The sequence below is a fragment of the Ischnura elegans genome, chromosome 11, assembly GCF_921293095.1.
Source record: "Ischnura elegans chromosome 11, ioIscEleg1.1, whole genome shotgun sequence".
Taxonomy (NCBI): Eukaryota; Metazoa; Arthropoda; class Insecta; order Odonata; family Coenagrionidae; genus Ischnura; species Ischnura elegans.
In genome coordinates, this window is record NC_060256.1 from 47,492,213 (window position 1) to 47,518,644 (window position 26,432).

The 26,432-nt window shown below is 37.5% G+C and overlaps 2 protein-coding genes across 4 annotated transcripts in view; one reads left to right on the forward strand and one right to left on the reverse strand.

Moving 5' to 3' along the window:
• LOC124168520 (probable ATP-dependent RNA helicase spindle-E) overlaps positions 1 to 13,310 on the forward strand; it is a 49,289-nt gene extending 35,979 nt beyond the window's left edge. Inside the window, exons 19-25 of the mRNA XM_046546847.1 lie at positions 185 to 334; positions 2,576 to 2,718; positions 3,353 to 3,487; positions 5,885 to 6,023; positions 7,913 to 8,034; positions 9,494 to 9,721; positions 11,772 to 13,310. Coding sequence (XP_046402803.1) covers positions 185 to 334; positions 2,576 to 2,718; positions 3,353 to 3,487; positions 5,885 to 6,023; positions 7,913 to 8,034; positions 9,494 to 9,721; positions 11,772 to 11,901 — 1,047 coding nt within the window. The 3' untranslated portion in view covers positions 11,902 to 13,310. The remainder of the gene's footprint in view (positions 1 to 184; positions 335 to 2,575; positions 2,719 to 3,352; positions 3,488 to 5,884; positions 6,024 to 7,912; positions 8,035 to 9,493; positions 9,722 to 11,771) is intronic.
• Positions 13,311 to 14,995: 1,685 nt separating this feature from the next.
• On the reverse strand, positions 14,996 to 25,960 carry LOC124168328 (homocysteine S-methyltransferase YbgG-like). 3 transcript variants are annotated; one of them, XM_046546500.1, is made up of 7 exons: positions 20,075 to 20,194; positions 19,738 to 19,826; positions 19,389 to 19,610; positions 18,186 to 18,356; positions 17,297 to 17,565; positions 16,135 to 16,346; positions 14,996 to 15,235 (listed from the first exon to the last, which is right to left on the reverse strand). In XM_046546500.1, the coding sequence occupies exons 3-7, from the start codon at positions 19,549 to 19,551 to the stop codon at positions 15,061 to 15,063; spliced, it is 990 nt and encodes a 329-aa protein (XP_046402456.1). In that variant the 5' UTR covers positions 19,552 to 19,610; positions 19,738 to 19,826; positions 20,075 to 20,194; the 3' UTR covers positions 14,996 to 15,060. The 3 variants fall into 3 exon arrangements, with proteins under 3 accessions (XP_046402456.1, XP_046402455.1, XP_046402458.1); XM_046546499.1 differs by lacking the exons at positions 19,738 to 19,826; positions 20,075 to 20,194 and adding an exon at positions 25,571 to 25,960; XM_046546502.1 differs by lacking the exon at positions 19,738 to 19,826.
• Positions 25,961 to 26,432: the final 472 nt, after the last annotated feature.

The following is a 26,432-nucleotide window of genomic DNA, read 5'->3' on the forward strand; positions in this document are numbered from 1 at the left end:
GTATTTATGTGACATAAAGCAATACATATTACGTAACTGATGAAAAAGACACCAATGACGTCACAGGAAATAGATAATGAAACACCATGTTAAGAGTGAAGTGGTTTTATTTACAGTGCTGCAGTTGTACTGATTTTATTGTATCCACGCTTAAATCTAATCAGAGGTTGATGTTTATCTGCAGGTGAATCATGACATCCGTTCACAGGAGAGTGGGCTTGAACCTCAGCAGAAGAAAGCATACAATCAACAGCAAGCCCAGGAACTCCTGGAGATCTCCACATACTTGGCCAATGAACCAGAGGAGCCGTCTCCTGATGAATGCAGGATTAGGGTAAGAATACCTTCTGCCATATGTGCACTAATCTTTCTTGTGTTCTTCAGGGTTCCCACTCAACCGTTTAAACCTTAAAATCTTTAATAAGCTGTCAATTTTGTGTACTGTGAATTTCGTCAAAAAACCTTAAAAATCTCTCAAACTTGATTGTAAAACTAAGATTGAACGATCGAAAGAAAAATCGATTTTTCAATCATGTTTCAAGGTCAGTGACGTGAGGACACAGTGCATGCATTTATCTGCACACGTATATTCAAAGCACAATTATTGGTCTGTGTTTCATGGCAACACATTGCCCCTAAGGCTGTGATTGGAAGACAGGTAACCGAAGTGTTCATTAACCCTGGAGAAAAATGAGACTTCTTCACTTCCCTGCCACCCTGCTCTCTCCATTTTCCCACTCACAACCTTTAGCCGGCCCTGAATTTTGCCAACGATAGGTGACGTCATTAGTAGTAATACTTTCAGTGCTGCATTTGCATTCACGGTATCTGTCGCATATGTTAAATTTTTATTTAACGTGTGGCTGGTAATAGGGTGGTTTCCTGTTATTCGAAATCGAAAGATTATTACTCCTGGAGTGTGCATTTCATGCTCTTAGATTTTCGAATGACGATATCTATTTTTCACGATTAAACAAAAAGTAAAAAATTTCAAGCGTGTGAAAAAGCGATGGCTAAGTAGGAATGATGGGAAAAGTCCATGTGACGTATTTCTGGTCGCAGCTGTCGGTGTGTGAGGTGACCTTGGGGCAAGGCTTGAGTGCTGATACGACACAGGCTGCTAGCAGGTAGTGCTTGGCTTAAATAAGGATTATTAATCCCCTATCAAACGAAGGAAACTTTCCGAACTTAGGTATTTTTAATGTGTGATTATTAAGAGATGTTTCCCTTAGCTCTCTGCCTCATGCATGCATTAGTAATCTCAGACAATGTAAAACTCCTATCTACTCGTATAGAAATTAGGTCCCTGTGACGTCACGTGGAGTGGAATCGCATGGGTGCCAATCTGGCCTTTTTCAAATTAGTTTAAAATTGACCGTTGCCATTCGTCTAAACTGGGATTTCTAAAACCAAATAATTTGTATATTATGAATACACCAATGGTGGGTAAGGAATCGCAATCAATGCATTTCGTTTTCTTTGATGAAGGAAACTACCCTAATGTTACGTGATCAATATTTCTGCCTGAAATGCTTTATCTACAGACCCCGAATTTGACGAAATTTTGAGTGTGAAAACCTGGAAAAAACCGTGAATTTTATAATTTAGTGAGAGGGGAAACCCTGGTTCTTGATCATTGTGTAGTCATGCACTTGTATTCTTTGAGAAGCAAAATGTCAAATATACTGGAATTTGGGAGTAAGAAATGTCTAGGGTTTAAGGTAGGTTAGATTTTATCAAAGGATCAGTACATGTCTAATTAAATAATTTTTTGTTTAATATCCTCTTTTGTTTTTTCTGTATTTTTTTTTCAATGCATCATTTGGTGGATTTAGTGGCTAAGAGATATAGAAGGCTCAATCAGTGAGTAGTTTTTAGAGCATCGGCCTTAAGAATTTGGTAATTACTAGGGATGGGACGTCCAAGTAGTCGAATCACTGAATACCTCGAATAATGAGCTTTTTACTCTATTTGATATTCGATGACGGAAAGTTATCAATTATTCGAATTTCAAATACACAGATTGTCCGTGATTCAATTTTAATCCATTGACAATGGTTGGGTCTTACATGAAGGTTTGCACATTTGATTGGTTCAATTCTTTAATAATTAAGTTGCTGTATTCGATAAAAATGCTATTCGGCCCATCTCTAGTGATTACTCTTTGGTAGCTATAACATTGTGGAGGTGGATTTTCATCCATATTTATTTATTCACATACCACACAAATAGAGCTGTAGTGGTCCTTGGCAATTGGGCAGGCAGGGACTTAACCCCAGGGCCTCTGAGGCTAGCAATTTATTTTGTTAATCTATGAAAATTCCTAACAATTTTCTCATAGCCAAGAATTACAAATGTATCATAGAATTTTATTTATGTGTGTCCCATGTGAACACCTCCATTAGAAAAAACAGGGTTGTTATTATTCATAGGGCAATACTGGAAGAATATGGTACATTCTTTGGCAGCAACGTAAAGCATAATGTCGAAAATCAAGTTGTGTGGTCATTTTTATAATGCATTGTGTATTTACTTCAATTATGAAATTAATTTGATTTCCTGTAATTACTTACAGGAAACACTACGTGGTCCTTTCAGCCCTCTGGAAATGAAAGTGTTCCATCTTGTCAAAGCAGGAATGTCAAAGGAAGTTATTATTGAATGGAATTCTGTGAACTCGGTTCTTTTGGACTCTGAACCCCACGATCCACATGACAGGTTTGTTTTGTATATTTTTCCTTCTTTCTGATTTGTGAATTATTATGAAATGTTTTAAATATAGTTTTAAAATTTGTTAATTAAATTTCGTTGAAAAAATTTAAAGAAATATAAAAGTTATTTGATTAAATTTTCATATAAAAAAAAGTTTTATAGGATGCAGAAATTAACGTATTTCACCAGTAATTAACCTTTGCGGCCTTATCATGTAGTGATGACGAATCCTAGGCATTAGTTCTTTTATTTAAGTTATTAATAGTTACACCAATATCTAATCAAGAAAAGACTCTCATGCTAATTTAATAATCAACTTAAACTAAACTACATAATAACTATTCAAAAACTAATTTAAGTACATATACTGGTACTAGCCAAGGTGATAACTTTACGGAGTCACCCGCAATGCACAAATTGCGTTAAAAATCCACAGAGAGAAAAATCATTCCCCTTGACCGGGCGAATGATTTTTTCTTTGTGGATTTTTCATAACTATCTATTTAATGGCTAAAAGTTATGTAATTAAAATTTCTTGTCTTTTTCTTATTGGCTTAAGAATGTGTACAGTTAAAGATTGTCATAGATGCATTAATTGAAGTTCCTGCAGATTTAATACTTCAATATCTTCTATTTTCAGAGTTTTGGTGTGTGCCAGTGTTGGACAGAATCCAGAGGGGAGTCGTCTTACCTTACGACACACGACCCTGATGCCAAACATTCATGGTTTGCCTGCATTACTTGCCCTCATATTCTGCCCAGTTGCAGAATTAAGGTTTGTGAGGAAAACTTAGCTTTGTAGTCTCAGTCTTCTAAGTCTTTCAGGGTTCACACAGTACAGGGAAATTAGAGAAATGAAAATTAGGACTAGAAGTCAAGGAATTATGCAAAGGTCAGGAAAAATGGCACAGGCACAGCAAAAAGATGAAAATTATGGTTAAATCCTCATAGCCTTGCTGTGTTGGAATGACGATATGGGCATTTTGTTGCTGTCCTTGGCTGTTCGGCACGGGGTAGAGTGGACTAGGTGCTATTTGACTTTATATCTGCTCATCACCATCACTGGTCAACAATCCTAGGATTGGTTTGACGCAGCTCTCCATTCTATTCTCCTATCAGCTAATCTTTTCACACCTACGTATTTCTTCTCTTTCACATCTCTCTTTACTTGTTCCATATATTTTGTTCGTGGCCTACAAGGTTGTTCCGTCTTCTTATTAAGGTTTTCTATGCTATTATATCTGCTATCTATTAGATCTGATATGTACTTAAATTTATTTCACAATATGTATTCCTTGCTACATTTTTGCCATACAATCCCTATATACAACTGCTTTGTGCTAGTGAAATAAAGTCAAAAAGTTTTTTTTTAATTCAACTGGAAATAAGCAAATAATCGGGGAAATTGAAGATGGAAATTTGGTGTGGACCCTGACTCAGTGGTTATGGCACGCTTTCAATTAACTTCTGAAATATTTGGTGAAAAATCATATGCCTGGACCAGAACTGACTCCCAATACATATCCCAAAACTTAGCCTGAGAAATTGCATGATTTTAGTGAAACATAAGGCATTAACTAACTTAAGCTGGGTGATTAGGTTTAAAATAACAAGGTGGTATGAATCAAACAATGTGAAGGGTTACCTGCCCAATATATGTAATTTATAAGAGTTAAATTCCAATTCAGACAGTGTAGCCATTGGTTTAAGTTGAACTTAACACTCTGGACTGACTAATGACACTGTGCTAATTTCACTTCAAGATTTTTTTATTCATAACCAGATTTTGATAAAACTTTTTACTTTTGTCCTTTCCGCAAGAATAAAACTTTCATATTATTAACCCTAAAATTGCAAAATTTTAGCTTAATGATAATGCAACAGCTATTGATCCCTAAATGCAATGAAGCTCTCTGTTTTGATTTATGACTAGGATATAAAAGGATAGTTATTAGTTATATGTTGGAGCCAGGAATACCAGACTCTTTTACGTACAGCTTTTTATTTGTTGACTAGTAATAGTTCAGTAATGCAGTAATGAATCTTCATTAGGCCTAAAGATAATGCAATACATCATAACTGGTCACCATTTATAAATCTGTGGAACCTTGCCATTGCATTTACTATCTGAATGTTATTGAAGGAATTTCATTGTAATTTGCTTGAATCTTGAATTGCACTTACAATTACGCCAATACTTGTGGCAGAAGGGTATCAGGGGCTATTTTGATAATACGAGGTATGTTTTTAAAGTAAGTACTGTTTTGACATAAAAAAACAAGTAAATTTTTTTCAAAAATAATTTATTCACTTGAAAGGCCATACTTTACTCTACTTTTCTACATAATTCCCATTACTATTGAGGCATATATCGTATCTTGGGACCAGCTTTTGTATGCCATCGTCAAAGAAGCTTGCCGCCTGATTAGACAACCACTGCTTCACGGTCGTTTCGCACTTCGTCATCATCGGAATGGCGCTGTCCCGCCATTAAGGGTGTGTTGCTGGTCGATTTTTTGACTTACGGCGATACAATCAATGCAACAGCGTACTGTGTAACTTAACAAAAACTGCGCCGCGCTATTCAAAACAAAAGGCGTGGCATGCTGAGTGCAGGGGTCGTTTTGCTCCACGATAATGCCCGTCCACACACAGCAAATCGAACACAAGACCTTATCACCGAGCGACTACCAGTTGTTTATGCACTTGAAGAAGCATCTGGCGGGTCAGCGCCATTCCGATGATGACGAAGTGAAAACGACCGTGAAGCAGTGGTTGTCTAATCAGGCAGCAAGCTTCTTTGTTGATGGCGTACAAAAGCTGGTCCCAAGATACGATAAATGCCTCAATAGTAATGGGAATTATGTAGAAAAGTAGAGTAAAGTATGGCCTTTCAAGTGAATAAATTATTTTTGAAAAAAATTTACTTGTTGTTTTTTTATGTCAAAGCGGTACTTACTTTAAAAACACGCCTCGTAGTATGATCAAATAAAACCCAATGCAGGACTGACTTTTCTTTTTTGCACATTTACTTTTATAAAGTAAAATGCTTTCCTTTCCTAAGTGGATTATTTCAGAGAGCAAAATTTAGTTTTACCAGAAAATGTTGCTGTGAAATTCACATTTTAATGGTCTAAATTGAATGATAGTTGTTTGGACTTTCCTTCATCAGGACAAACCCTGAACGAACCAAGCTGACTGGAGTGCTGTGTGGTCTGGGTGCTGATCCAGCCACCAACCAACCCATCTTCCCAGATCATGACATGGAGATAACTTTTGATTCGGAGATTTTGCTGGAAGACATTGTAAATGTTAGTAGGTTTCTTGAAATTATATCAAACATATTGACTATAATTTTTTGTTTGGTTTGGTCACACTTGTGTATTGCCCTTTGTCATGTCAAGCAAAGCCTTAGGAAAGGATAAAAACCACTTTCTCCCCAGCAAAGAAAAGATAAAGAACTGGTGTTGTCCTCACCCATAATTTTAGCGCAGATTGAGTTTTCATTATTTCGTGTGATTTTGGCTATAAGTCCTACAAGTCTTTTTTAAGGAAAAAGTACCAGCATTGCAAAAACTTATTCAAATGTTTTAACCTTTGTCATGATATTCTATTCTAATGACATTGGTGAAGATTTGCAGTTATTACCACTGAAGACCCCCATTTTACAAGAAGTGAAAAGACATTTTACCTTCTTCTATTGATAATAATATATGACTGCCGTCACCTAAATTAGATTCTTATTCATTCAATATAAAATTAAATAATGCAAGTTCATCTTGTGGCTTTTATTTCAGATAGTGTTGTTTATCCTCTTTATTGCCCTAAATGTTGGGTTGTGTATGTTTTTCGTCATTTTATGGTGACTTAGAGTGAAAGGCATCCAATGTGGATTCATGAATTTATTTGGCCTGGATTTTCTTACTTTTTGGATGCTGCACATGTGTGTACTCAGTGGAACTTGGTTAGTACGTTCCTCCTTAGCATGTTTTCCTCCTTAACATGGCGATTTCTCATTGTCCTGGTGCCATCCGAAGAAAATACAGGTTAAACTATTTGGTTAATGGTGGCGCTTTCCTGGATAGTAAGCTCAATTACTTTCCATGACGCATTTCGATTACACGCAACTCGTTTCGTAGTATGTTCTGAGAGTGTTTAAACCGTTGAATTCATTAGTTATTTTACTTTTACCTGCCATTAACCCTCTTACTTTCATCTCACACCTCTCTTTCTAAGACCGTGATGCATCTAAATGGATTTCTCAATGCAAGGGGTACGTGTCTCATTACTTGACAAGTGTCGTGGGAGCAGATGATGCTTTGGATTTCCCCTTGAAGCTTAACGCAAATATACTTCATCTTAGCAGAAGAAATAGAAAGTAGACTACGTCTGACAACTTTCCATTGAGTGCAATTACCCCGATTGCTATTATCTACTTGCATGGTTAGCAAGTTTTCCTGGATAGCACGTTCATTTTTTGTGGTCCCTTTGGATACGTACTAAAGAAGTTCTACTGTACTGATTCTCTTGGAATATGGGGTGTTTTAAAATGAAAAGCACGATTTTAATGCTGTCTAATATTTATTCAACTAAACTTACTGCACTATCAATCATGTGTCATTGAAAGAGCAACTCAAACAGTTTAACGTAATAGCTTACAAGTTTTCGATGTGAGCACCTTTTGTCTCATGGCACAAGTCAAAAGATATGCGAGTACTTCCCTAAAGTTGATTAGTGTCTCTTGAGTTACTGTTGCAACAGCTGCTTCAATTCTTTTTAATTTGGAAAAGTCAGGTGGTAGTGGAGGCCAGGATGTCATTATCACCTGAGGGATCACAACCAAACGTAATACAGAACGCACATTTCACAGTAACTCCAGATTCCATCTTTGCATACTGTAAAATCCCCCAAAAAGAAACTGTTCACTAGTTGCCATCTTTGCTGCGAGTGCTTTCTAGAAGATGGTGGTGAAACCATTAGATGCACCTGTGCATTCTTGCCAACAAACAAAACTGTTTGAGTTGCTCTTTTAATGTTTTATTCATAGCTGTAAGTTAAGTGTGATGAATATTATAAAGCGTGAAAACCCTGCTATTCATTTTGAAACATGTTGTATATATAGGATGTTTTTCAAGCTGGGAAGTAGTGCCCAAAAATAATATATAATTAATTCAGTTAATTTACCTTCCTCTTTTTCTAGATTAACAATCTGAGGTACTGGATGAACTATGCTCTTTACACTACTTTTGAAGAAGAACAGCCTGATCATGGGCCTAATGCTATTAGAATGTACCAAGAGAAGGTGCGAGGTTTTCTGTACAAGTGAGTATGATCTATCCATCCCATGTCCTTTTGTCATGAAGGCGTGATATCATTGGCATAGTATGCTATGAAATATGGCTATATTGAACGTATGTAGCATATAATCAGTTCTTCCCTGTGGAATTTTAAATGATAAAAATATGCTGGCAAACTGCTGATACCACCTTTCAAATTTTTTTGCAATCTATACTGTTAAGACTAAGTAGTCTAAAGTATGTGCTTTGGAGATACTTGATGGGCTATCAAGAATTGTAAAGAGGTGTGTGTTGAAAAGGAATGAGGTGGGCTGAAAATTTCCATGCATTGTTTTGTGAATAAGAAGAGGGTCTTGGTAACATCCTTAACCTGTGATTTTTGCCTATCATAGGATGACATTGTAACTTTTTTTACCTAAATTTTTTTTACCTTTTTTTTACTGTCGGCATCAAAATGATGTGCCGCTGTACTTAGCAAATTTATATCTGGGCTTCAGTGCATGCCATAATAATGAATAATACGTCAATTTAAAGGAAATTTTATTTTCAATTCTGATTTATTTTTTGTCTTGTGAAAAATTCAAAAATGTAGACACGGGACTGTGATTTTTGTTGTTTCTGCTTAATTTTGTATTATGTTTGATTGCCTGCCGTTCATTCATTTATTCATTATTGAAATTTACATATCATGTTCAAAACAGCTTTGCTAATTTTTCTTAATAAAAATATGTTTGGTAATTGCATTCAATGATTGTTTATTTGACTTTTATGAAACGTGAGCATTAAAAGATACCACATTTCAAGTTATTGTGGTGCCGCGCTATTGCGCAGACTGTTGAAACTTTTTTCCTTGTGTGTGGCCTTCTAAATAGGGGTGTGTCTTGTATGCCAGGGTGTCTTATATGCTGTCAAATACGGTATTTCTTTTCATGTGCTTTTCATCTGTGTTTTGTTAGCTCTTACCTTAAATCATGAAAGATGACATATGTGCTTGAAAAATAACATGATATTTTATTAAGAAGTAAACTGTGGGAAAATCATCAATGTGGGTAGGTAACTACTCGATATCAATACCTTGGATGCGCAGTTTGCTGTTAGTTCTGCATGAGAATGATATATGATGTTGAGTGTACATTAATTTTTTTTATAGGCATTGCTGTAAAGATAATTTTTCTTTAAATGCTGAATTTCCTGAAACATAGGCTTTTGTAATGTTTTTGGAGCCAGCTGGGTATATCTCTTTATCGAGCGAGCTTTTACACCCATCACAAGGTGCATCAAAAAATGCCCTGTAATGCCGACAAAGGATTGCTTGACGAAGCATAATATGCAAGCTGTACCTGAAAGCCTAAGATACTGCTGAATTTCAATATATTGCTAATATTTTTACTTTAGGTCTTTAGAATGTAACCAGTTAAATCATTATGCTAATGTTGCTTATCTTGAAGAAATACGCATTGTAAATGAATTATTTTCTTTTGCAGGATTCTTGCCCGAAAACGGAGGTCGCAGGAATTGCAAATGAATACGAAATTCTTGAGATGGGGCCTCATTGACCCGGAGCACCTTATTGATCCCGGGCCAACTCCTATTGCTGACAGGTCAACATTCCGGCTGCATTGGGGTATCAACCTGGAAATTCGCTCTGAGCCTGATCCATTGGTTAAAGTGCAGCTTGAACACATTAAAGAGCTTCGAGCAATGGCTAAATTGTGAGTTTTTCATGGAGTACTTTGATGAGATACTTTTTATCCTTGAGCATGAAAATTACAGTAATTCCTCGACATATGAACAAGATGCATTCGGAGACCTTTTTCCTAAGTGTTATTAAATTATTAATAAATTATTCCTAAGTGGGGAAAAAAAACCTAATCAGGGCATCGGAAAGTGTAGTTATCCTGGAACATGCAGCATTGCATTATAATTTTCATCAGCGCCGAGTGCTGTAGATGAACTCGCACTTTTTTAAAATGTTCGTACCGCTGAAAATCGGATGTTTGTAAGTAGGTTATTTTTTCAATGGGTTTACTTGTGGCATTTTTGAAAGCACCAATGAAGTTAACTTGATTTTGAGTTTACCTTATGAGGATGGGCAATGAACTGTTAATTAATGAACTAAATCCAACAATAATCCATTCAAGGGCATTCCCAGGACCAAATCTAGAGGGGGACAAACCGTGGTCGTTCAAGTTGTAACACAGAAAAGGTTAAGGAAACCAAAAGATATATCTGTAACCGTAGTTTTTTTTTCTAATTACAGCAGACTCCTGATTATCCGGCTGTGGTTTATCCAGGTTGCAGATTATCCATACATGATTTTCACTCACGCTCAATTTTTTCCGCGGTCTTAATTTTTTTACAATCAGATGCAAAATCATGGGTATTACGGCATTAGTGCTAGGATACACCGTGCTTATTATTTCCGTTAGAAACCCCTTCATAAAAATGAAGCGATCACGCACTAGCTGTATTCATGGGAGCACCGTGTTCCTGTTTTCCAAGCCTTGCAGTGCGCAACCGTGCTCCTTGATAGATACATGTGGCGCAGTAGTCGTGCCTGACAGTGTAGTTTCCGACATTGAGCAGTGGTTTTGAAGCATTCGTGCCAACAACTTTTCTGTATCGGTGATCACACAGCCACGGATGTGTGGTTTTCGAAACCAGGCCTTACATGGAGCATTAATAATACAAGTACAACCATGTTATCACCGCTAAAAAGATCGGGAACTGGGGAAGAAAGCTCTCATTGAGTCCGGGAAGCACTCTTAAATAACAGAATAACTGCATAAATAATAAAAAGTGTACAGTATTTGCTCAAAAAATATTTTTATTATTATTACATGGTTTATATGTACTCATATCGCTTTTCTTGGGTATAAAAAAAACACTTTCGTTTTAATCTAAATTTACTTTTGCTTATAAGGGGGGCAGCTGCCCCTCGCTGGGTATGCCCTTGAATCCATCCAGTGTGTCTACCTTTTTCTAAGATTTGTCTTTTTTTCACAATGGATGTGTGGGGAAATAAGTTTCCGCAAAAGTTACTCTGTTGAGGTTTTAGATGCATATATAGTATTAATAAGTGGGGCATTTTGTTCTTATTTTCCCAATGAATGACTATGTGCGATGGGTGCTATTGGAAATTTGATGCTCATTTTTTTCAGCTCAACTGTGACTGCTAGATGTCTCTTCAGTTGAAGGTAGTATGTGAATTGTTGTGAGAGATCATTGTCTTTTGTCATCAAGTGAAAGCAAAATTATGGCAACTTGGTTGTTGGTGCTTATGAATATGCACTCATTTTTAAATAACCATAATTTTTTTTAATGAAGGGGATTGTATTTGGGCTAGGTTCAGGCACAACTTTGCTAAATCTATTCATTTAATAAGGTAGAATTAAATACATATTTTTCTTGATTTTTATTTTGTTCCATGCAATTAATTTTATTGTAATTTGTGTGCATCCATGTACCGTATTTCTCCAAATATAGTCCCCCTCTGAATATAGCCCTCCCCCCCCCAATTTTGAGTCTTCAGTTTCGGGAAAAGTTAAAAAAAATGCTTTTGAATATAGTCCCCCCCTTTACTTTAACCAAAGGCATTTTTGGAAAAAGATGGGGGACTATATTCAGACATATACGGTATGTTCTTGTTCATTTGTATGATGAAATGTGCATATTTAAAAGTATGTATCCTACAATTGAAATGAGAAAGTTTTGCGTGATTCAGAAGAATGCGTTTGTATTTTACTTTTGTTTACTTTTCAGAAATGGTCCTTTCCGGGAAGTCACTTGTAATTTATGCAATGTGCTCTTGCTATCAACATTGGAACTTCGTCTTCATTTAGAGTCAACTCGACATAAAGACTTGGAGGAAGACCTCGTAAATGAATGCTAAGGGTCCTTACGTCTTTCTGATCCCCTTAAGTGTTGCTATTCCTGAACCGTGCTATCATTTCTCTCACCTTCTGACTTCGATTATAAACTTTTTGTTGGTTATTTCAATTTTTCTGCAGTCATGCCCATGGGGATAAACTCTTTCATGGTGCTACCATATGGGTTAATTTCAGAAGCCTCATTTTTTGGCTATTTTTAGTCATTTGACCAATCATCTTATGATGGTGTAATATCTTATATGGATGAAGTCTGAATCTGTACCTGAAAATAACTTAACATTTTTTTTTCTTTCATCATTCTCAGAAAGTAGATTGACTGAAATGCCAATTTTATATTGTAGCTTTTTTGTGAGCAAATTTCTGTGCGTTATGATAAATATCCTGGAAAAACTCAATTGGTGTTTAAAATACACTAATTGATTGATAGATTCACAACACATATTCAATATACACTGTGGATCTATATCATCAGTTTTTGCTGATGATTAATTCTACAAATTGACATTTAATAATGTAAAAGCAGACTTTGTCATAGTGATTGGAAGTAGAAGATTGTTTAAGTGTATATTTTATAACTCTGCTTAATTACCTTAGGTGGAGTAGTCAGTTCATTGCGCAATTTACCTTTTTGAAATAACTTGAATGTAATTAATGTGCAAGAATTTTTCTCCTAGCGCTCAGTTTCCACCAGGCAGGAATATTCCTCCCAAATAGCTACACATTATATTTTTTGCATCACTGTGAACAGTTTTCCATGTAAAAGTGAGGGTGATGTAAATTGTGAAGTCAATATTTGTGTGTTGTGACTCTGGCTCTGCTCCTCCTTAATTATATTTTTTTTTTGAGCTAGTTGACATGGTACATGTATTTATACTGCTGTGTAAGTTTTGTTTGAATTTATATACTAGTGGCAATATAATCCTTGATTATAAGTGAGAAGGAAAATAATGATTTACAGAAGGTATCAATTTCTGTTGAACAATTTGATTTGATTCTTCATTTATGATAAAATATGACAGCACTGTAGGATATGATTTCATGGAGGTAATCATTGCCCTTGGTGATAATTAATTTTTCCAATCCAGATAATCCATCCAGTGTTTATGCCATTGCTTTTCAGTTTTGCATTCTTTTCACCATGGTTGCGTTGAAAAAAAAGTTTCAGCATAATGCACTCTACTGAGGTTTTAGATAGGTGTTAAGTATTAATCAGTGGAGCGTTTTGTTCTCATTGTGATATAAGAGTGACTTACGAGTGTAGAGGTCACAAATACTATATTATCAAAATAAACCCTTGTTTTAAAGGGCTATGAAGCTGTTCTCAGTTTTCAGGTTATATGTTTTGTAAATGTATCTGTATTTTACTGTGATTGGCAAAGTCTATTTTTTAAATAAAATTGAATAACATGAATATATATATGTACATATTTATTAAGAGGCTTTATAGTGGAGATATATATCTATTACATAATGATTTGCGAAACTTCACAATTTTTCATGTGACCATTAAAAATACGAATTTCCACAGTAGCTTCCATTTGGATTCCATGAACAGAAAAAAATCGAAATGTTAAAATTTTGGTAATTGGACCCCACATTAATGTACTGTATTGATTGGCAATTGTTTGGATGTCATCTCCCGCTCTGGTATAGACCATATTGAGCCTTGGGGCCGGCACACACTATTTTACTAGGTGAGCTAACTAATTAGCTAACAGTGCTAAGAAGAGTGGGATATAAGAGAACTCTTCTAAAATCTTTGAAAACCCGCCAAATGGAAGAAAAATAAGTGCTCATTAGGATGGTATAACAGTTTTGTCAATAAATTTATTCATGAAACCACTGCACGAGGATAAAGTTGGCTATTTTCAGAAAAAATCGAGGTTGGTCAGTTTACGCTAAGTTTTTTCAAATTTGACGTCAAATATATTGTTAACGTGAAGGCACAGGAAATAAATAATCTGGTAAGTCATGCACAATTTATTTTAAAATATATGCACGAAGTTTCAACTTCCTAGCTCAAAAGAAAAATCGTTTTTGAGGTTTTGGCCTATTTGATGGATTTGGACGGCTGCTAGCTGCTCCTTGCATGAGCTGCCTATTAGGCTATTACACACAAACATCATAGGCGTATAAAGACATGAATTAGTATGAATTTATCACGTGAATTTTGGAAAAATTGCGTGGACATAGAATGAGGATCTAGAAGTGCAGGAAAGAGATGGCATTGTGAAAAAGGGACTCCTGCAAAAAATTTTCGTGATTGGTTTGGTACCAAGAATTAATCAGGTTTTACATCTCGGATGGTTGTAGGTTGTGGGAGGGGATTTGGAAGTCAGTTTAGATTAAATCAAAGGTGGATTTGAATATGATAGAAATATTTGGTAGGCATTTTTAGGTAAATTTAGGACTGCAGGGGAAGATTTTAGCAGTAGTTGGATTACTCGTAAAGAATAGGAAAAAGGTCCTCGTTGATTTGTTTAATCTTTTGTAAGCCAGAAAAGTAGGTCGTACCAGGAGCGGAAAAACTTGAGGGGGGGTGTAAAAGATATCTTGAGTTACCTTTAATTTTATCCTAATAAAAAATAATGCAATTTTAGTTGAATTTATTACACACATATACAAGACAATACCATCTTGTAAAAAATTTATAGTTAAATCTGCAATGTTTGGCAATTCGGGTGGGCCTGCAAGGGGGGCATGCGCCCACTGCACCCCCCATCTGTATCCGCCAATGGGTCGTACGAGTGGAAACAGTGTTGGTAGGTTTTGGATTGGGCAGGGGCTTGGAATGATACTGGGTTCAAAGTATATTTATTAATTTCGATAAGACAGCTCCTTTGAGTGCACTTATAAAAATCTCTATTTATGTATGAATTGGATACCCAAGATCAAATCAAAACGGGGGGGGGGGAGGGGGAGGAAGGGACAACCCATGGTTGTTCAAGTTTTAGGTAAGATTTAAGCATGGAAAAGGTGAATGAAATCAACATTTTAAGGAAACTGTAACAGCTCTTTATTAGTTTTTAAACTTAGTGGCTTGAAAAAATATCATTTTCCTTAAACATTTGCAATTTTTGCTTCTGGGGGGGGGGGGGGGGCAGCTGCCCCCTCCTGCTCCTCGCTGGGTACGCCCATGGAACTGTTGATAAAGCAAAATCTTATTCATTTTCTGCTGCTTTAGATTTCTCGATGAGGTAATCTTCAACTTCCTTCTTTATGTCGGATATATCTTCTGCTGAAATTCTGCAGCAACCTCCTATGTAGCTGACTTCTAGGTCAATCCATTCCCGAACAAAAGCTTTCATTGGCTCGCACAGATGTTTGTCAAGCCACCTGTGAATTAACAAATGAAAAATGTTATTAAAAAAAGTAGTGTAACAATGAGCAATAGGATTTCATGGACACATGCTGTGTGGCAAAAAAACCTTACCTCCTGGAACTCATGTTGACGAACCTCACACACATAATATTATCAATGAATGACATTTTGTAGCTAAAACCTGGATCTCCCAGTTTCAAGTTGGTATGTAGTGCCTAAGAATGTCCATTGTAAGAGCCTTGTATCATGCCTACCATTGCCAAACAAAAGAGCAGATTCAGCCCACACATCCACCTTTCTCAGGTGAGTTTGTTAATTTCCTGGCAAGATGCCAGAGGAGGTTAGGCATGGTGAGGGCTCTGCTTATTAGGGTGGCTTATTAATCTCAGCCAAACAAATGACCCAATTCCAAGATGACTAGATTTTGCTCCCACTTCACAGCCTCCATTAGCTACATGTGGGACTTCGAAGATTAAGCTTTAGTGGCAATTTGAAGGACAGTGACAACGATTTAAGTTTGGCTGTCTAAGTACTTCATGCAGTTAATTCAATAGCATGGTTTTAATATTCAATATTTAATAAAATATAGGTACCCCTAACCTGTTCTCTATTTTCATGAAATGCTGTTTTAGGAAGAAACATACCAACTGGTTCCAAAATATCTAGGAATGAGGAATAATATATTTTTCTGAATATAGTCCCCCCTTTTTTTCCAAAATGCCTATGGTAAAAGTAAAGGGGGGAACTATATTCAAACCCATTTTCTTAAATTTTTCCCGAAACTCAAGCGTCCAAATTAGGGGGGGGGGGGGTATATTCAGAGGGGGACTATATTCGGAGAAATGCGGTAGTCCTTTTCTATTCCACTGCAAAGTCATTTCACAACTTAAGTATTTGTGGACAATTAGCTTACCCTTTATCATGATCCCAGTTTTCTCCACTGTTTGGGTAGACGATTAGTGGTATTTTTGGCCCATCACTGGTCCTTACTTTTTTGCATAATGCCGTTGCGTGACTAGGCTTAACACAGTTGACTCCAATTGCCACTAGCTGGTCTTTGCCAAGGGCCCAACATTCTTGTACTGCAGACAGAAAGTCATCCCCATGTGCTGTTCTTTCCCCATCCTGGAAATGAAATTGCCGGAGTACTTCATGAATACAGTTCAGATAGAGATTAGTTATTAATATCTAAGTCTGCTAAGTTCACGGGTTTACTCTTCAGAGGCTATACATCAACAGGATTATTGACATTATAGTAGTTTTTCAGTTGGTTTTTCATGGCAATAAGGTAGTTTCCTTCATCAAAGAAAACGAAAGGTAATGATTGCGATTCATTACCCACCATTAGTGTATTCATAATATGTATACAAATTATTTGGTTTTAAAAATACTGGTTTAGAAGAATGGCAATGGTCAATTATAACCGCATTTGAAAAAGGCCAGATTGGCACCCATGCGATTCCACTCCACGTGACGTCACAGGGACCTAGTTTCTATATGAGTAGATAGGAGTTTTACATCGTCTGAGATTACCAATGCATGCATGTGGCACAGAGCTCAGGGAAACATTTCTTGATAACCACCTATTTAAATGGCCTATGGTCAGAAAGTTTCCTTCGTTTGATAAGGTATTAATAATCCTTATTTAAGCCAAGCGCTACCAGCTAGCAGGGTACTCTGTTACTTGCTAGCATCCTGCGTCGTATCAGCACTCAAGCCTCGCCTCAAGGTCACCTCACAGGGCGGCAACGGGAACCAGAACGACGTCGCATGGAGTTTTCCCGGCATTCATACTTACCCGTCGCGTTTTTTGCGCGCTTGAAAATTTTCACTTTTCATTTAATCGCAAAAAATAGATATCATCATTAAAAAATCTAAAAGCGTGAAATACGTACTCCAGGAGTAATAATCTTTCGATTCAGGCAATAAAAAAATAATAGGAAACCGCCCTATTATACCACTGCTAACAATGTCTACAAATTTTCTGGTGTCCCATGTTGTATATTTTTGTATGTTGGTTGAGCATGGGATTACAGTGTCCAGAGCATGCCTGGTTAGAGTAGATGCATACACACCTGAGAGGAGAATGACAGCCAGGCCTTTTGATCTGGAAACTCTTTGACTAGCATCCTCACCAACACTCTGGCCTCTTCAATAGCAGGAATCGTCTCGAATGCCAGTAAGTCAACCCCTGCTTTCACTAGAGTGCTGATCCTTGGCCTGTGCCAATTTTCCAACTCTTTCTCGCTTATCTTCTCGACATAATCACCTCGATACTCAGAGCCGTCGCTCAAGCATGCCCCATAAGGTCCCACGGAGCCAGCGATTAAGATTTTTGCACCCCCTGTGCGAATGGAAGGGCACTTTTTTTTAGAGGAAAATTTAACTAATTAAACACTCAAATATCGATGGCTCTACAATGGGTTTAATTTGCAATGGATTAAAAATGCAATCTAAGTGCGGGTCACTCCATTTTTAGAGTTACGTTCGAATCAATATAAAATAAAATTCATGAAAAAGCCCACTATTTACATTTTAATACACACATGGATTTTGTTAATTTATTTCATGTATCAATGGAGCAATAGTTTTATAAATTCTAGATAAAATGAGCATGCTAAGGCATTCTTATTCTCCAAACAAAATAAAACGATTCTTTATTAAAGCCATCAGGTGATGCATCACAATTTGTTACTTGGAGCCAACATAAGAGACTACTATCTCTCATCACAGCTAAAGATTGGACACAAATGAATTTTTATGCCAAGTTTTCAATTTGAAAATCCTTTCATTGGGTTGAATTTTTCTACTTCACTGATTGTTACCCACTGCTGATGATGAAAAAAATATAAATAACTTGTTTTCACAACACAGCCAACAGTAACACAGTATGAGCCAATAGCAACAAAGTGAGATTTGATGGTTACTCGATGAATGATTACTTTCCATGTTGATGGTACTTACTTCCTTTATCTGTGGGTGTTAATTCATTTTGATACACTTGGACGGCTTCTTTAGCATAAGAAACTCCATCTGCAATCAGCTGCAAAGCATTCTCTTCTGTAACTCCTAGATACTTCATGAACCCACCAACACTGGCTTGAAATGTGTTTGTTGTGATGACCTGGGATCCAGCTGGGAAAGATTTAACCTTGTTTAGAGATGAGGTAGAAGTAGGTATGAAGACAGAGAAAGTCATGACATGTCACGGTAATTTTTAAGATTATTACAAGGCTACTCATTAGTCAAACATTTTTTATGACTCCTAATGGAAGAAACATTCTTTGATCTAAATTTTTATACATTATATTGAAGTATAAATTGTTACCATTCCGACCCTACAGTCCAGCCGCCGAGAGTTGTCCGATGACAGTTCAAAAGAAGGGGTGGAGAACCCTGCACCAGCACGGTTTGCAGCCAATCTCTGTCCCCCAAATGCACCTCACATCCTTGCCTAGTCATACAACATTGTGAAATGCATAAGGAGGACCGAAACAAGCTTGAGTCACCAAAACAATACCTTTCTTCAAATAACCAAAACAAAGGATTCTTCCTTTGGAACCTTCACGCAAGGACATTTCTAGCGCAACACTCTGTCAGTCAAATGGGACGTCAAGCTGTGGTCCCCTTGGTGCCTTTCGTTAAGTGCAGGCTAATGTGGATGCCACATTTTTCTCCACCCTTGCTTACCTACCCTTCCGTCAAGGCACTAATGACCTCAGCTCTCGGTTGCCTCTTCCAATCACCAAATCTACCGGTCGTAGTGACCAGCTACAGAGAAACTTAGTCTCTGGGGATTTATTGTCCAAATGGTTACCAGGAGAGATTGTTTTGACATGGGCCCTGACCATCATTATGGCTGAATTACTTAAAAAAAGTGAAATTCATCATTATAATAAAATTTCTATGTGACATGGATCAATAATATCTCTATAGTAACTCATGAAAAACACACAGATGGTATCACGGGAAATACATGTTAAAACACTACAGTGATAAACGTGCTAAACAGTGGGAGGCTTAATGTTGTAACTTATGGACATACGTCTTAAACCCTCTAAATGTTAATAATTTAGTATTTAATCTATCTGATAAAACCTTTAATTCCAGGATAGTTTGCTAGCAGATACATATTATAAGTGAAAAATCATTGAAGAAAGAGATCACCTTTCACAAAGTCTAAATGCGTCTTGACGACAGCCTTTGGATTGGTTGAGAGGAATCGTGCACTCCACAAGGGATCCCCATCCACCTTGTCCGTAGTGTGCTTGCTGAGCTGAGATGAGAATCCTCCGTCAAGAATCACAACGTCTCTCATATTTTTCGCCATTTTTCCTTGCTTGGATTCCTCTACATTTGTGCCATCCACATCCTGAGAGATCCTTATTCCTGGAAAAAGAGTGAGTAAATTTTAGAACCCTGATCTCATTCTGACCAAAGACATAATTGCTTTATAACTTTATTTGTTACAGCTACTTTTATTATTAACAGTTGCTAATAATTAATTTCTTTGTACCTTCTCCCAACCCCTCTCAACCCGTCCTAAAAAGAGACTCTTGTAGTGACAAGAGATCTCCAAGTTGTTGACGTGGTTTCTGCTCGACACTAAATCAATTAGAGAAATGAAAATCCTCATTTTTCACTCCAGATTTTTGTTAAAACTGGAACCACAAATTCTCAGCAAAAGTTCATTCAATAATTTTAAGGCTGCTTTTTTCCATGAGCGACTTTGAATAATTTCAAAGTCACTGGTAAAGTATGCCGAGCAAATTTATGCACAGCCAATGAAATATAAAGCAGTTTACCGCATGACGTATGTTTAACTTTTCACGTTAGAAGGATTGAACACTTACGAACTTCACAACGTTGAATGCAAGCCACTATAGCACTAAATGATAACTAGGTTCTGATTCTCCGTCGCTTTGAATTTCGTACACCTCCCGATGGTAGATTCGCATTGCGCTTGTCTTTTGCTTGAGTCGCTGCAGTTGCCAGCAGAGGACGCTTTGAATCTTGTCTGAAATTATTCCCGGGAAAACGAATACAGCAAGTAATATTTCCTGATATTATTTCCCGTTCCAATTTCATTAGAAAGGTCTTAATGGCGGTACTAGTTTTTTGAATTCATTAAAGTGATGTTTTATAGATCGCAAGGGCCGATCGAAGCCTCAAAATGTTTTCATGGCATCGCGTTCGCGGAAGCAATCTTATGCAGTGGAAAAAATACGCTCTGAAAACTAAGAGCCTAAGTCTGGTAACTTTAATTCACCCCATTTCCGCCCAGAAAAATTTTTGCTTGCGACTTTGAAAATATTTAGGAAAGTTTATTTCAGATTTAATTGTTACTTGCTTTTTTTATTGTTAACTGTATTCTAGAGAGGCGTAATTTCAGTTTCCAAGTCAGGGTTGGAGGGACTGCCGAATAGTTTGTGATTCATCATTTCATTTTTTAATCCGATATTCGATTTCAACTTCTCATAATATGTCGGCCAAAATCTGAATTTCCTAAAAAATTAAAAATTCAGTTGAACATTTTTTTTACGATTTATGATCTTTCCAGTGGCCTAAATTCAATATTTTTAATCATGGAGCAAGCACTATTTACAGGGAAAGTCACAGTTAACCCTATTGTGGCAAATAATTCACATCATTACTTCAACCAAAAAAATTCTTATTAACTTCATGTTTCTTGATTGACTTATTAATACGAATTCCGGGAAGATTATTTTAGGATATTCATATTTAACCCTCGTATCAGATTTTAAGAGGTAGAAATCGAGCACCTGGCGAAAACTGTTAACTAGCCATATCGTAATTCTTTGAATTCCCACTCAAGATAATGAAAGGATGTGGTGATCGTCACTCGATATTTTCTGCATTTAGCACCGTTGCCTTCGAAGAAATGTTTTTGTATTATTCCGTTAAAAAAAATTGGCTAGTATTCACCGTTGGAACATTCTTTAGTAATCATTTTCTGAAACATTTTTAGGGTACATATTATTTTTTCTTAGGGTGTCTCTTTTAGTCTGTTAAAATACGGTGTCAGACATGATAATTCAATTCATTAGCTCATGTTTAACTGCGTGGTATACCCAATTTATAGGTTTTTTGAATGAATATCTATTACTTGTACCACCTCTTTTTTTAATAAAACGACCCAAGTTTCGATGAATAATCATCATCTGCGGGCGTAAATTATTAGCAACTTTTCTCATTATTTTAACCTTAGTTACGTAACGAAAGAAGAGATGAACTTTAAGCGAACGCCAGTGTAATGACAATGAAAAATAGTAAACAGTCCTTCGCGGCGATTCGTGGATGGTATTTTTTTAATTGTATCAATCGTCGTGAGCCGTAATTTTCATGTAATTTTGAACGTACGGAGTATGTAAAATTGAAAGTATAACGGATTATGTAAAATTGAAACCAAAACTGAACGTGAAATAAGGGGCTCCGTTGGTCTGATAAGTTGAAATTACGAAAAAACAATATTTCTGGCAACAATTTAATTTGAACTAGTCGAAATTAATCCTGAACTATCACCTTTTCATTAATTTCTTAAAGCAATGAATGAAGTTCCAGAATGAGTCTTTAACGGAATTTATAAATAATGAATGCGATAGTCTTTTTGTATTTTGAACTCGGTTTCTGCAACACGCGACGTTGCGTCCGTGAAAACCAATTAGCATTTTATCCATCACTTACCGAAGCCAAGAGCGTCCACTTCAAATCTGCGCTTGTCACTCAGCTTATGTGGTAAAGTAACTGAACTCTCTGTGGGGAAATGAACAGTACTAGATGGCCAAGTATCCCGCTAACTAACCCATTCCCAAGCACGCCTTAAGCTCCAAAATTGGTTTTGTGTCTATGATATTTAAAAATAATCAAATTGTTTAAAGAGCTATAAATATAAACTATATTACTATTTTTAGATCGATTGTTGACGAGTACACTTCGTGGAAATTTATCGATAGTAATGATAGAAACAGCTTTAGTAATAGCGGTAGTATTGGCCAACGATCATATATCTGATATATCCTTACGGTAGTGGTCCTGTAGAGACATCTTTTGATTATGACGTGTAAACGTAGGAACCGGTTGAGCGAATAAAATAGAATGGAAAATTGATGCAGATATTATTGTACCATTTATTATTACTATTTTTATGTTTTTAGGCGGTGATATCCGTTTTTATCTCATCAAAGTTATCAAAATCGTCAATTTTTTAACTGCGAAAACACGTTTGAAAGGCTTACTTGATCGTACGATTGGCGGGAGTGCGATACAAATAATTATTCTTTTTGATTGTTTTTGCGTCTCGTAGTTTTGAAGGCTAAAATTACTGCCAGCGAGGTAAATTTTCGGGAGGGCGGTCAGTTTTACGCGCTCGGAGGGCGGCTCAGCGCATTTGACCTGCCTTGGAAAATAAGGACGTCCGTTTTCCGCGCAATGGCCAAATCTGCCTTGACCGCTACTGTCCGTATTCAGCACATTACCTCTAATCCATCTTTCCTGCGTCTGAACTTCGCATGTTGCTGCCATGCCAGCGACATAAGGTAGTCTTTCGGATATTAAGTAGGTATAGGGTTATGATACATATGGGCAGAAAATGCCTTGATTTTTGCTGAAAATTAGTTGCAGCTGTTCGAGGCACAGAAGAGACATAACTGACTGAACCGAAGGCCAAATTAAATTTCACTTTATGATCATATGTGCATCATCAAAAGCTTCCCCCAAAAACGGCTGTGGTTGAACCCAGTGGCGCGAGGGGGGGGGGGTTTGGGGGATAAAACCCCCCGCAGAGCTCAGAGAAACTTTTAAGTCTAATCCATTTTGCTTCATTTGATTAATATACTTATAGAATAGTGTAAGGATTAATAAAATATCCCTCAGAAAGCCATAAAACCCACCATTTTTAACCATTTATCTTAAAAATTCTGGGGGAGGGCCCCCGCACCTCCCGTTTATCCTGGCGGGTATACCACACCTCAGGTCTAGTCCCGCCTAAACCCCCCCCCCCCCCAGCCTTAATTCCTAGCTGCGCCCCTGGTTGAACCTTTCATTCTGATTTAGTTGAACCGGTGGTATTTATTCTCTCACAGAATTGTGTAATTAGTTCGAATTCTGTTCACGTTCACAGCTCAGAATATTGACGAGGATAAGAGCCAAGTGATTAATGGCGACCGTCGGGAAAAGAATTGAAACGCTTCTGCCATTGGATAAGAAGGTCGAGTTTATTATTGGAGTAGCAGTACTTGAATTAGAGCGAAAAACCATTTTAATGTGGTATTTCTCTCGTGGAAATGTATGCTATGCATATGGTATTAATTAGGGCATTTATTGAATAAGCCGCGGACTGATTATTTACGAGTTTGATGGGATTAATCACAGCTGTACATATTAAGGGTTGAAATAAAATTATCAATAAGCGCTGTGTTGCGAAGCGTGTAGCCCTTTCTGTTTAGAGATGTAAGCTATGTTTATTAAACAGACAACAATTGGTAGTAAGTAAGACTTAAATTTTGGCCGAGCGTTACACAAAACTACAACTCCATGATAAAGCCATTACTTACGTACGCTTCGCCAGTATGGCTCATGGCGGCAAAAACCCACCTTAAAAAAGTGCATACAACGGAAAATAAGATTGTAAGGAAGATAGCTGGGGCTCCATGGTTCCTGCGAAACAAGGATATCCGGAAGGATTTAAAAATTACCCCAATATTAACAGACCCCAAATCTAACTTAGTAACTTTTGAGAAATCTCTGGCATCGACAGAAAATAGTCCACTCATTAATCTTTGGGATTATACTCCTGTACCTGTTGAAACGCACAAGTCCCCAAAAACTGCCCTTCTGCCCAATCACTTCCCTTCCCCATTATTCTTTACTAATTGCCACACTGTGACTACCATGAGTAATTTTACCTGAAATGACGATTTAAGAAACTCACCATAGACAGCCAAATTGGCTGGGAGTGGTGACCATCATAAAAAAGGAAATTTCGGCGTGGCGTGGCGTTACACAAAACGGATTCACAAAAATGGCTTTGGTGATTTTGATATCACAAAATACATGAGCTACTTTTGGGCCTACGAATAAAATTACAACCAGCGGCATCACTATAAATTCTTTAATCAGGGAAAATTAAACCATAAAAACGATTAACTCATCGGTTAAGTGTTCCAGGAAAACTATAATTATGCCCATAAGTAAAGGAAAAATAAATTGTACCTCACCGTTAATATTCAAATATAAAACAACTTTTAGAATAATAATTTTACCTAAGTATTATCCCCAATTAGATAGGTTTCAATGGAGTATTTCAGAAATATTATGACAGTGTCCCCTCCCTTCGTAGACTTCCCTCTTCAATTCACAATAAAACCTACTCGCTTTCATTCTATCTGAAACTCCTCTTCCTTCCTCTCCCTCGTTTACCCAGCATTCTACCCTCTAACGATGTTTTCGAAATCCCCTCCCCACTCAGTACTCGCTCCATCCATACCTTGTCTCCTCCGTATCTCATCAATAGAAGCTCCCTCTCCTCACCCAACATGTCCAGCACTTCGTCGTTCCTCCTCCTCTCTGTCCATGTCACCTTCTCCACACCCACATCTCGAATGTTCCTCCTTATTAAGTTTCCAAGTTCACAAATTTTTACTTTAAGCTCTTACGTAACGATCCTCTCATAAGCTCCTTCCTGTTCATGAAAGCCCTCTTTGCTAACGCAGTTCTCTTCATGATGCTCATACTATTGAAATTTAAATTTAAATAACAACCAATATTTTGACTGAAGTAGTAGTTGTGCTTGAAATGCTGTCATGACAGTCACATGTTTATGTTTAGTATCTATATATGTTATAATTCGATACCTCCACAGCAAAAACGCTCAACAATCGCCCACCGAATCAAATTCGCTCATCTAGTAGCCCAACAATGTGAATCCGCTCAGCTGGCAGTGTCCCGAGCATAAACGCTCGCCTCCAAGCTAATAGGAGATGAGTTTATGCTCCGGGAAGTGGCAGCTGAGCGGATTCGTTGTTTCGGTGGGCGATTGTTGGGCGTTTTTGCAGTGGAGGTATCGAATTGCGTATTATTGTTGGTTTTTGCTGTGAATTGATTTTGTAGGCATTGGTCGTTCGCTGCAGATGTATCGGGATATGAAGGAGAGAGGAGTTTAAGTAAAACATCGTAAGTATTTCTAAACTTACTACTGCCTTTGTATTACACTGGGGGTGGATTTAATATTTTGCATGGTTTTACCGATGCGGGCGAATTGACGGCAAATTACCCATGTAGGCAACTGGCATACCGGTAAATCCCCCCAAATCAAATTTCTTGGTGCATACCTGTCAATTATAAGTCCCGCACGTGTTCTTTTCTGGCTTCTCCGTCTTAATCCTGGATGATCAGTAGGAAATGGGCTGTATCTGCATCCGTCCCCGAAAGAACTCGTCAGGCGGATCGGGAAATTATTAGCGCGGAAATGAAGTTGCCTGCGTTAGCTTCAGTACAGCAAGGAGGCGAAAACCGGTCACAGTTGATTCGCCCTCTAAGAAGCATCGACTCGATGCTGATTCCGACCTTGCATTGGCCGAGAAGGAGCGCAGAAAAAATTAAAGATCAGAGATAGGCACTATGAATAGCTCTGTACCTTTGTTGACAAAGATAGCGTCCGTGACAACGAGTCGGCGTTGGTAGTAGTGGATGTTCCGCGAACGGCTTTCAAGGACGAAGGCACGAATGTTGCTGAAGAGGATCCACAAGTCTGCCTACAGCCGTGTTGTCGCCCACCGCGCACTTGCATGGGTTTACAGTGGTCCCCACTCGCGTCGCTGATGGGCAAAGCGATCCGACTTATGAGGAGAAGCAAACTGTAATGGGTGCTTTCAATTCATGCGACTCACGCATCGACTAGTGTCGACTCACGGTAACTGTTTATAACTCTCCAATTACTGCGCGTATCCGTTTGTTGACTTGTCACAACAGTCGGCGACTCACATAGAATGGAACACGAAATCCGCGACGCAAGTCGACTTGAGTCGACGAGTGTCGATGAATGGAAATCACCCAATCAGGACTGTTAATCAAAATGTATACAGGGTGTTTCAAGAGGAAAATTCTGTACTTCAGGGAATGTTAGGGGAGACAATTTTACGCATATTTTGTCCATAAACATGGGATCGCAACTCCTTAGTTTCTGAGTTATGG